General features: G+C 63.3%; 2 protein-coding genes across 7 annotated transcripts; one reads left to right on the top strand and one right to left on the bottom strand.

Moving 5' to 3' along the window:
- The first annotated feature begins 52 nt into the window (after window positions 1–52).
- HAGHL (hydroxyacylglutathione hydrolase like) lies at window positions 53–3,291 on the top strand. 6 transcript variants are annotated; one of them, XM_011290744.3, is made up of 9 exons: window positions 58–197; window positions 701–837; window positions 1,186–1,250; window positions 1,341–1,458; window positions 1,546–1,654; window positions 1,732–1,835; window positions 2,069–2,167; window positions 2,517–2,596; window positions 2,860–3,291. In XM_011290744.3, the coding sequence occupies exons 2-9, from the start codon at window positions 733–735 to the stop codon at window positions 3,005–3,007; spliced, it is 828 nt and encodes a 275-aa protein (XP_011289046.1). In that variant the 5' UTR covers window positions 58–197; window positions 701–732; the 3' UTR covers window positions 3,008–3,291. The 6 variants fall into 6 exon arrangements, with proteins under 6 accessions (XP_044903950.1, XP_019676843.1, XP_011289047.1 ...); XM_011290743.3 differs by having other exon boundaries at window positions 62–197; window positions 2,066–2,167; XM_045048015.1 differs by lacking the exon at window positions 2,517–2,596 and having other exon boundaries at window positions 53–197.
- A 38-nt stretch (window positions 3,292–3,329) lies between these two features.
- On the bottom strand, window positions 3,330–10,603 carry CIAO3 (cytosolic iron-sulfur assembly component 3). The gene is made up of 11 exons (XM_003998962.6): window positions 10,450–10,603; window positions 9,164–9,259; window positions 8,321–8,464; window positions 7,909–8,041; window positions 7,270–7,404; window positions 6,860–6,978; window positions 6,508–6,637; window positions 5,757–5,829; window positions 5,122–5,259; window positions 4,538–4,695; window positions 3,330–4,303 (listed from the first exon to the last, which is right to left on the bottom strand). Exons 1-11 carry the CDS (start codon window positions 10,513–10,515, stop codon window positions 4,065–4,067), a joined length of 1,431 nt encoding a protein of 476 aa, XP_003999011.2. The 5' UTR covers window positions 10,516–10,603; the 3' UTR covers window positions 3,330–4,064.
- Between the last annotated feature and the right edge of the window lie 13 nt (window positions 10,604–10,616).

The following is a 10,616-nucleotide window of genomic DNA, read 5'->3' as shown; positions in this document are numbered from 1 at the left end:
CGTGCGTGCGGCCCCCACCGGGCACGCGCGCGCCCCCGCCTGCGCACGCTTGCTCCCTGCGCCGGGGCGCGGGCCGTTGGCGGTGGCCAGGCGGAGCGCCGCGCTCCGCTCGGGCCCTGTGGATAGTGCCCTGGGCCCATCTCTGTCCCGCTGTCTCTCAAGCGGTCCGCGCAGTCGGGGGGGCGCAGCCCTTGCGGGTAAGGGGAACATTTCGGGACCCGTGTCGCGCCGTGACGGGAGGGGGGCCTGAGGGGCGGGGCGGGCCTGGAGAGGGGCGGGGCCTTGACGAGGGGCGGGGCTTAGGCAGAGCGCTGAGCGGCACGGGAGGGCGTGGCTCAAGGGGAAGGCGGAGTGAGTGGGGCGGGGCTGGGGAGGTCGTATCGTCGCGAGGGGCGTGGCCTGAGCGTGGAACAGGCGGTGCGGTCGCGGGGACCGGGCCCGCGGCGGGGGGCGGGGCCTGCGCAGCGGGCGGCGGCGGCGTTGGCGTCGCTGGGGGCTGGCCTCCGCACTTGGCCGGACCGCCTGAGCTTGGGGTGTTGGCTTCCGCACCGGTCCTCCGGGAAGTCCACGGAGCAGGGGGCGGGCTCCCTTTCTGGCCCCTGAAGTGTGTGTGGAGCTGACCCCTCCCTCGCCCAGCCCTGTTTTGAGGGAAGCCCCCGCCCAGGGGAAGGGGCTCAGAAGCGGGGGGGGGCCTCTCTAGGAGAAGACGCGGGGTGCCTGGACTTTGCGACCATGAAGGTCAAGGTCATCCCTGTGCTCGAGGATAACTACATGTACCTGGTCATCGAGGAGCACACGCGGGAGGCTGTGGCCGTGGACGTGGCCGTGCCCAAGAGGGTGAGGGCAACCTGTGGGCGGTGGGGAGCGCCGCTGCGGGCCTAGGCAACTTGGCCCCCGAGGGTGCCCCCACCACCCCAACCACCCTGGTTGGAGCAGGCCTTTCCCCTATTCTCTAATCTTGAGTCTGCCCTCAAGTTAGGACCACGTCACCTCCGTTTTCCCCGTTCCCTGGTGCCTAACTGTTCTGTACGTACGGGGCGCTCAGATATCGTCTGCTGGGTCTCCCCTACCCCTACCCGCTCCTGGCCTGCCCGGCAGTCTGTGTACATCACACCTGGCGCCCTAGCGTGGGTGGGGGGCGGCCACCTGGCCCGGCCGAATCTCCCTAACTCCCATCCCTTTCAGCTGCTGGAGATCGTGGGCCGGGAGGGGGTGTCACTGACCACTGTGCTGACCACCCACCACCACTGGTGAGCGCGGTCGGGGCGGGCCGAGGCGCGAGGGCATCGCCCCTGCCCCACCCCGACCCGCCTGTGATCCTGCTTCCGCCCCGTCCGCAGGGACCATGCGCGGGGTAACGCGGAGCTGGCGCGGCTGCGGCCGGGGCTGGCTGTGCTGGGCGCGGACGAGCGCATCTGCGCGCTGACCCGCAGGCTGGTGCACGGCGAGGAGCTGCGGGTGAGCACCGGTCCGGGGGCGGGGTGGGGGGTGGGAATGGCGCCGCGGGCCCTCCCGCGTCACCAGCCGCTTGCCCCTCTGCGGCAGTTTGGGGCCATCCATGTGCGCTGTCTCCTGACGCCGGGCCACACCTCCGGCCACATGAGCTACTTCCTATGGGAAGAGGACTGCCCTGATCCGCCGGCGGTGTTCTCGGGTACTGGTCGCCCCACCCCACCAGCCCCACCTCCCTCTGACCCCGCCCCACCTTCCCTGACCTGCTCTCCTCCCCAGGGGATGCGCTGTCGGTGGGTGGCTGTGGCTTGCGCCTGGAGAGCACAGCTCAGCAAATGTATCAGAGCTTGGTCGAGACCCTGGGTACGCTGCCCCCCGAGACGGTGAGCCGGCGTCCCTTGCCTTCCTGCAGGGTCCAGACTCCCTGCACAACCTCCACACTCTGTACCTGCCTTGTGCCAGGGATACAGAGTGAACCTTAGCCAAGGAGTCCAGGCAGATCAGGCCTGGGGTTCTGGGGTCCAGGGAGGGTCCAGGCCAGCCCCAGTGAGCGCCTTCCCCCATCACTGCCTGTGGCAGCACTGTGCACCCTCTGAGTGCCTCCTTTCTCCAGAAGGTGTTCTGTGGCCACGAGCACGCGCTGGGCAACCTTGAGTTTGCACAGAAAGTGGAGCCCGGCAATGACCACGTGAGGGCCAAGCTGTCATGGGCCAAGGTGCGGCCACTCCTCTGAATGGCGAGGTTTGGAGGGTGGATGAAGATTGGGACGGAGGAGGGGCACTGCAGGGGGAGTCAGGCATGACTGGCCTGGAGTGATCAGACCTGGCTTAGCCTTGAGTATCCTGCTGACTGAGGCTCCTGTTGGTGAGGGGAGGGATTGGTGGCCTCGGACAAAGGGCTGGGCAGCTGGCAGAACTGACCCAAGGGTGGCTGCCCTCAAGTACTAGATGGGGGGAGGCAGTCCTTCTTCTGCTCCTGCCCCCAGGAAGGGGCGGGGCTGAGTGGAGCAGAGTTGTCTGGGGCTCTCAAGACAAGGCTGTGACAAGGGCCTGTGGTCGTTCCAGAAGAGGGATGAGGACGACATGCCCACAGTGCCATCCACCCTGGGCGAGGAGCTCCTCTACAACCCCTTCCTAAGGGTGGCGTGAGTACTGGTCGGCATCCCAGGCCTTCTTGCGGGGGCCCCGTGCCCACTCCAGGGGCTGTCCCACCGAGCAGGCTGCCTGAGGGTCGGCCTGCTGGCCTTGAGCCCGACTCGGCAGCCACTTGGGCTCTGCAGGAGGTGCCAGGGAACTGGTTATTGGGCTGACTTGCACCAGGGAGAGGCTGCTCATTAAGTGTCCTCTGCCAGCACCCACCCGGCAGTGTCCCCAGGGAGAGTCCCCACGGCGCCCCCTCTCCCCGCAGAGAAGAGCCTGTGTGCAAGTTCACGGGGAAGGCGGCCCCGGCCGAGGTCCTGGAGGCACTCTGCAGGGAGCGGGCAAGCTTCGAGCGGGCGGCTGAGCCCCTGCAGCCGCAGGCCCGGGCTCTCCTGGCACTGCAGTGGGGGCCCTGAGCACACCCCAACAGAAGTGAGCCCCAAGTGGACCCACCGTGCGGCCCGGCAGCACATCTCTTCTCCTTCAACCCTCGGCACATTGAGCCCACAGGAGGGTTGCGTCTGGAACCTTCCATGGCCCCACCCAGCTGGCTGTCTGGCTTTGGAGGGTAGGCACCCTGGCAGGGGACATATGAGGCCCCTCTCTGGGGTGCACGTGAGCCCTGAGACCTGGGTGTTTGGGAAGCAGCCTAGTGGGGTGCACGGGGCTTTTGAACTTTGAATAAAGCTTTGAAAGACTTCTTTTTTGATGCTGGTGGATGCTCTCAGAGAGAAACCATCGGGAGAGAGATCCCTTTATTAGACTTGGAACTTGGTAAGGAAAGGCCTGTGGACTCAGCCTGATCTGTCCTCTCCCCCACTCCTGTAAGTGGAGAAGGGACTTTGTGCCTAGTCTCAGCGGTCTCTCTCTCAGAGCCTGCTTCCCATCTGGAATTCTGCCCAGAGAACGCAAGCTGTCAGGTCCCAGAGGCCATGCCTGGCATCATCAGTGCCCAGTCCCAGGTGGGGCAGGTGCTGCACCCCAGCAGGGGGTGTCGCAGGCTGGGCGCCCTTCTCCTGCCAGCATTCTACGCCATCCAGCGCGGTAGGGCTCCTCACACTGGGCTCCAAGTTTGACCGGCCCGGCAGGCGCAGCCCACCAGTGTCCTTCAGAGCCTGGCTTCAGTGGGAGCCTGGCTCCTGCTTTTGTTCTGCCTTGTGCAGCCCACGGGACCGGCTGAAACCCCCACACACTTGGGCCACAAGGCAGGAGTGGCCAGCACCCTGCTCGCAGAGCTGGGCCTGTGGGGAGGTTCTGGGACCTTGTGGACCATCTGACCTCCTGCAGCGGGCAGTCAGGACGAGCACACCTGTCCTGGCTAGGGGTTCTGAGGCTCGTTTCTGTATGGGCGCCGGCACATCCCCACGGCTGACGTCCGCGTTTTGGGGGTGGTCCCCGGGGTCTCGGGACACGACCTTCCCGGGAGTCCGGGTGCGGGCTGTGGCGGGCCTAGAAGGCGGGCGCGGAGGCCTCCTACCACCTGATGCCAAGGCTGGAGCTGGCCTTCTCCACCGCGTGGTAGCTTGTGTGCAGCAGGCGGCCAGCACGCTCCGAGCCCTCGCCCTGCAGCCAGCACCGGTACAGTTCCTGGATGCCAGGTGCATCCTCCGGCGCCTCTGTCCTGACCATGCTATACAGCGTCTCCACGCGCTGGAGAAGCTCCTTGCCGGGCGTGCTGGGGGCCTTGAGCTGGCCTCCGCCGTTCAAGCAGCCTGTAGCAGAGCAAGACAGGTGAGCGCACGGTGACAGGGAGGATGCCTATACCGGGGAGTGGGGGAGGGGGGTTGGGAAGCACAGCACGACCCCTCCCAACACTGGCCCTCCTGAGCCTCCTGACCCCCGGGCTCCGCCTCCACCCCTCCTGCCCTGGTGAGACACTGCCCACAGCCCTGGTCCTGGAAAGGGCCCCCGTGCCCTCTGGGAGAAGCAGGCCCCACCCCAGCTACCTGCGGGGCAGGCCATGACCTCCACATAATGGTACGGGCAGCGCCCTCGCTTGAGCTTCTGCACCAGGTTCTGGATGTTGCGGAAGCCATAGGCCGCGGCAAAGTGCAGCACGATTTGGCCCTCCTTCTCCAGGGTCACCTCCTGGAAGTCCTTGTTCCTGGGGGGAGCACAGGCCAGGCTCCCTCGGTACCTGCCCCTGCAGGCACGTCTGCCACCTAACCGGCTCCTCGGTGGAGGACGTGGAGGACAGGGATGCAAGGACAGGGTAGAAAGCTCGCTTCCGCCGTTAGGCAGGGGGCCTCAGTGTCCTGATCCTCCCTCCCAAGAATGGCCGTGAGGCGTGGCGAGGTCGCACAAAGCCCCCGGCCCTCCCTCCGTGGAAGGGAGCATCGTGTCGGGACACACCCTGTGCCAGGCGCGCCACCGTGGCCTTGGGGCTCTCACCCCCTGGGGTGTGGGCAGGGACGCGGACCGCTGGGTGGGGAGGCCGGTTCACGTGAGCGGGAGAGGAGGGCTGGTGCCCTGGGTCTTCCCCCACCCCAGCCTGCTGCCCTGTCCCCATGCTCCAGCCCTTCCCACTGACCTCAGTGGTCTGTAGGTGATCTCGTCCACGTGGATTCCAAAGAGCTCCCGGGCTGCGTGCTGGAACACGTGCTCCAGGTAGCCCCCTGAGCCCCCGCCCCGATGGCTGCTGGGCTCCTGGGCAGACACACTGCTGCACCTGGGGAGCAGAGCATGGCCTCGGTGGCAGCGGGAGCTTTCGGGTGAGACCTTTTGTCTCTCCCATGTGAGGGAGCTGCTTGCTAGATGGGAGAGGAGTCCAGAACCCCCAGGGCCTTTGTCTGCGTGTCAAGAGGAAGCTCAGGTGGGAGAAATCGTTCCTCTGTTGAGTCACCTATTTGGGGAGCTCAGACGTGTGTCAAGTTTGGGACAGCTCTGATGACCATCAGTGCACTGTCCGTTGGCCAGGTCATGAACTTGACCACCTCTGTGTGCACTGAGACCGGCGACAGGGCGGACGCGGACCTGGCTAGGAGGAAGTCACGGTGGAGAAGAGGAAGGGAGGGGACGCAGAGCTGAGGTCCATCTGGGGACCGTCTACCCCCACGCCCTCATTGCTGCTGCTTGCCAGTGCGCCTGCAACCCCCCAACCCACACGTCGAGCTCCCCGACGCTGGATTCACATTCTCCCCTCTGCTGCAGTGGGTGGTGACTTACAGACTGTCCAGGGGGGCTGGCTCCAGTTCCGAGAGTGAGACCCCTTCTTCTTCCAGCAGCTTGAAGACTTCTCCTACGGTAAGACCCCAGCACAGGGGCGCTTCAGCTGAGATCTCAATCAAAACAGAACGCTGAGGAAACCCGCGTCATCTGCATCCCTGGCAACCTGTACCTTAGCTCCAGAGACCCGGATGTCCACCTCCTGGCTTATGGGTGGAGGGCCAACCTGGCCACTGAGGCGAGGAAGGACTCCACTTCTGAGGACCCTCAGAAGAGCCAGCCAGCTCCCCAGACCCGCAGCCCACCCTCCACCCTCCCAGCAGTGTGGCGGGGGGTGGACATACCCATCCCCGGACCCGCCGCAGTGTGGTCGTGGCTCCCCTTGAGGTGGAGAGGGGCATGTGTTCATGCAGGGGGGCCCCTCCCCACCCCACTGTCTGGGTTCCTGAGCATTTTCTTTTCTGTATTTTAAGCACTTGGGAGACTGTGAGGCTGCTCAATTCAAAAATGGGGTGACTGGCCCATGTGAGTCAGAGTGGATGACGAGAATCCCCACCCGCCTCTTCACGCAGACTGTTTTAGAGCAAACACCCGGCCCTTTTGCCACACGTCCCCCAAGACAATGGAACAGCTGTGAGGTCTGATTTGGCACCCAGGGGAGGGCCACCAGCTGCCTCATGCATAGGGGCTGGCAGCTCCAGCCAGAGCCTGCGGGCAGGACCCGGGCAATACCACTACGTGGGACCCACACCTGTGGTGACAACACAATCCACATCACGAGTCTGGTAGTCCTGGCTGAAGAAGTCTGGTCTGGAAGCTTCCAGCTTTTTGTCATAGCAGGGCATGACCGTCACGTGGTAGATCCTGTCCGGGGTCAAATGCTGCGGGGAAATGTGGAAATGTGAAGTCGCTGCCTGACCTGATAGTAAAGGAGCCCGCAGGATAAGGTGGGGGGTGACATCACAGGCGCGGCCTGGGACACAGCCGGCCAGCGGCCAGGATGGGACCGAGATGCCTCGTGTGGCCATGTAGACATCGGAGGTCTTGGCTCATCTTTGAGAACAATGGCAGTGAATCGTTCACAGCTGGGATATTCTTGTTACCTGCTGCTGGGCAAAGAAGTCCTTGACCAGGGAGCCCATGACCTGCTGTGGGGACCGAACAGTGCTGAGGTAGGGGATGAGGAAGCTTCCGTGCGTCTTCTCCGCGTAGCAGATCCAGCCTGAGGCCGACACGGGGAACAAACGGGGTGTCTGAGCAGCTGGGCAGGGAGTGGCGTGACCTTCTGGGGTGCACCGGCTTGTACGGGGAGTTTTGGTCCCGTTAAAGAATGTCCCTACTCTGCTGTCACTGCCGTGTGCTTCTAGCATCTGTGAGATCACAGTCTTGGGGAACTCGGTGACCCCAGGTGGCTCTCAGGGCAGCTCCTTCTGCCGAGGCAGCCATTGTGGCAGAAGCCTCGTGTGGCCCCACCCAGCGTTCCTGTCCCCCGTGTCCCGCAGCGTGAACACACCTGGGCAGGCGGACGCAAGCACAGGCAAGGCCTGCTGGGAGTCGGCCTGTCCTCGGAATCTCTGCACAAACTCTCGCTGGCTCTCAAGGAGACTGAAGTTCCTCGAGAAGGAGGTATCGAACACGTAGTGCACCCCTGCAACACAAGCACCCGCCTCACCGCCACGAAGTGTGGCTACATTGCAAGGCCCCGATCACGCCCCTGGGAGCGGGGACGCCACTTTCCAGGGGCGCTTCAGCTGTCTGCACAGCGGCTGTCCGGGCTAGGCCACACCTCTTGTGCCCGCCCCATGTCCTCCCAGGCCTGCTCCTGGCTCACAGAGATCGACCAAAGTCTTTGGGAGCCAGAGCGTGACAGGGGACCAGGGAAACGGGCCTCGAGGGTGATAGTTTAAAAACAATACAGGGGGGAGCAAATTCCAGAGAATTCCAGGAATTCCAGACTGGAGGAGGACAGCCACGATTCAGATGGCTGCCTCTTAAAAGGCTCAGCTCTCATTTGTCAAACCCAAACTTCATACTGAAGTCAACTCAGAACAGTTTCTGATGCGTTTGAGTTCAGTGAGTCAGAGGCCGGAGGAGCCCCTCGCTGGACCCCGCACACGCTGAGCTCAGCACGCACGCGAGGTCTGCTGCCTACCGATTTTCTTAAAGAATGCAGTCAGCTTCCTGGCAGTGTCTGTAGGGTTCAGCCCGAACTGTGCAGCCAGTGATGCCCTGGACTGGGGCGAGACGGACACGACAACCAGCCTCTGCTGACCGGGGGCCGCCGTCTGCAAAGCAGAGGACACATGCTCACTCGCTGTGTTTTACAGACTCCCAGGGGGCCAGTGCTGGGGGAGTGCGTGCTGCCTCCGGCAGGGCGTGTCGCTTCCATGTACACGCAGGGCCCCACACCCCGGTGTGAAATCCTGACCAGCAATTCACGGGCATCCTGCCGACGACACCTACAAGAGGCAGGAGGCACCAGATGGGCTGCCCTTGGCAGCAAGAGCAAAGGACACCGGGGCTGACGTCAGGTTAAAAAAGTCTCAAAGACGCCCCTCACTTACCTTATTGGCATCTATAACCTTCCGCAGCTCCTCGTGGCTTTGCTGAGTGATGAGCACGGTCTCTGCCGAGGTGACACAGCCACTGCATGCCAGGCAGTCATCCAGCGAGATCTTGGCCTTCTCCAGCTTCCGGGTCCCTCCATCCTGGAAAGCACAAGCACTCGGGACTCAGAGGGCCTCTACGCAAGGACACGAGCACTCAGCATAATGGAACCTGCAGGAAGCCTTTATTCTCTGGCTCACAACACCGACAACCAATGTGGTAGGAGGCTGGCTTTGTGTGCCACTGAACTTTTAAAAATTAAATATTGGTTGGGGCGCCTGGGTGGCTCAGTCTGTGAAGTGGCCAACTTTGGCTCAGGTCAGGACCTCACGGTTTGTGGGTTCAAGCCCCGCATCAGGCTCCATGCTGACAGTTAAGAGCCTGGAGCTTGCTTCCGATTCTGTGTCTCCTTCTCTCTCTGCCCCTCCCCTTCTCAAGTTCGCTCTCTCTCTCAAAAATAAACATAAAAAAATAAAAAGAGAGTGTCAGACGCTTAACCAACTGAGCCGCCCAGGGGGTCCTTAACTGGAAAATCTTACAGAATTAGAACTCATGGTGGCGGTGGGGGAGAGGGAAGGGAAGACAGGAACCACCATCTGCAAAAAGAGCCCCCCCCCCCACAGCTCCATGTTCTGCCTCTGTGCCCCTCCACCACCACCCCAGGCACCATCTCTGCCCTCCCAGCCGTGATGACAGTGAATCTGACCACTCTGATGACAGCGAAAGGTCCCATGATCTCTGTACCTGTGACTGGACGGAGCAGCAAAAACAGGTGTTTGGTCATCTGGGCTGGAACTTACCTGAGTGACCTGGAAGTAACTGCCATCGTCTTCGATGTGGATCTTGGCCACGCCGCTTCCCGACCTCTTATCCACCTTCATGGGCTTGATGCAATCCTGTACCAGGAAGAGACCCCAAGTGGGGGCCCGAGTGTGTGGAAGTTACCGAAGAGGAGGGGACCACCACATAGGACAGGGGTGCTGCCCGACTCTCTTCCTGCCACAGCAGCAGTCATGGCAATACAGCTGTCACCCTGCTTGCACAGGGGCACACATTCTAACCCCTGCCAGCACTGAGGCCTACTCTGCAGCTCAGTCAGGGGAAGGTGGCCTTAGCTGGGCCTACGTACTAAGGCACCTGCGGGCACCACCAGCCCTGACCTTTACTCCGTTCAGCACAAACCGAAGGTGCGGCCACACATGGAGAGCCAGTGTTACCCTGGCTACCAAGAGGACGCCCAGGAATCACCATTTCTGCAGAGTCCCCGCCTTGCCCAGTGAAATGTTCTTTTTCTCTTCAACTTCGAGTTCTTGCCCTTTCTCGCCGTCACTACAAGAGTCTCTCTGGCCATTCCCTTCCCAGAGATGATCAGCCCCAGAAAGCCCTGGTGGGGGGGCCCTGTTCAAGCTCATCCCTGACCTCGGAGCTGTGACCAGCCCCATGCCCTCCCCCTCCCAGCCCTGTGTGTCCTGCGCAGCCAGTGCAGTTGATAGGCAGCTACACCAGAGAAGGCCGCCTCCCGCTTTCAAGTGTACCTGACCTGTCCCCTTTAGGGGCAAGCTCTGTCTTCCTCCCCAAACCAGCACCTAGGACGACCACCGCCCCCCCCCCCCCCCCAGTCACAGTACGTGATTCCAAGGGACCTACTCCCCTGCCTTCCAAACTGAGATGGGATCATTCCCCGCCCCCGTCTACCAGAATAAGCGGACAGATTCGTCCGGCCTCAGTCCTGAGCCCGCCACTGCCCGGCTCCCTCCCGCTTCCTGCTGCCCACTCGGCACTCCCGTCCCCCGGTCGCGCCGAGGACAGCGTGATGACCCGAAACTACTTGTCCTATTGGGCGCTGCGGGCTGGTGACCTGGCCTCGCCTCGCCTCGCGGCACAGGAACCCGGCTCGGGGCGCCTCCATCCCTGGCCTCGGGTCCCCATCGGTAGGAAGCTAGCCCGAGCGCCAGAGGCCCGGGGGGACGCGGGCGGGGAGTCTGGGTTCCGATCTCGTTTTTCAGGGAAAGAAACCGAGCGGAGGGGAGTCCCCCCCCCCTCACCCCCTGCCAGGCACGGCCGCCACCCACCCGGGCCGCCCCACCTGAGACGGTCCGATGAAATCATCCAGGTCTGTCAGCTGCAGCACCCCGCTGAAGGGCGACGCCATGGCGGCCGTACTGCGGCTGGGCGCGGGGCGCCGACGTCGCCAAGCGGCGCGAAACTGCGGGACTGTTCCGCCACGCTGCCGGAAAGCGACCCGCCTGGCGC

The sequence above is a fragment of the Felis catus genome, chromosome E3 (genome assembly GCF_018350175.1).
Source record: "Felis catus isolate Fca126 chromosome E3, F.catus_Fca126_mat1.0, whole genome shotgun sequence".
Lineage (NCBI taxonomy): Eukaryota > Metazoa > Chordata > Mammalia > Carnivora > Felidae > Felis > Felis catus.
Note: the sequence above shows the minus strand (reverse complement) of the source record. Positions and strands in the feature narration are given on the sequence as shown.

Excerpts from the sequence above, each read along its gene's own strand:
- HAGHL (XM_011290743.3), top strand. The coding sequence starts at position 733 with ATGAAGGTCAAGGTCATCCCTGTGCTCGAGGATAACTACATGTACCTG. Across the intron at positions 1,655-1,731 it reads TCCGCCGGCGGTGTTCTCGG|GGGATGCGCTGTCGGTGGGT; the intron begins GTACTGGTCGCC and ends TCTCCTCCCCAG. Across the intron at positions 1,836-2,065 it reads GTACGCTGCCCCCCGAGACG|AAGGTGTTCTGTGGCCACGA; the intron begins GTGAGCCGGCGT and ends TCCTTTCTCCAG.
- CIAO3 (XM_003998962.6), bottom strand. The coding sequence starts at position 10,515 with ATGGCGTCGCCCTTCAGCGGGGTGCTGCAGCTGACAGACCTGGATGAT. Across the intron at positions 8,042-8,320 it reads AGGTTATAGATGCCAATAAG|ACGGCGGCCCCCGGTCAGCA; the intron begins GTAAGTGAGGGG and ends TCTGCTTTGCAG. Across the intron at positions 5,260-5,756 it reads CCAGCCCCCCTGGACAGTCT|GTGCAGCAGTGTGTCTGCCC; the intron begins GTAAGTCACCAC and ends TCTGCTCCCCAG.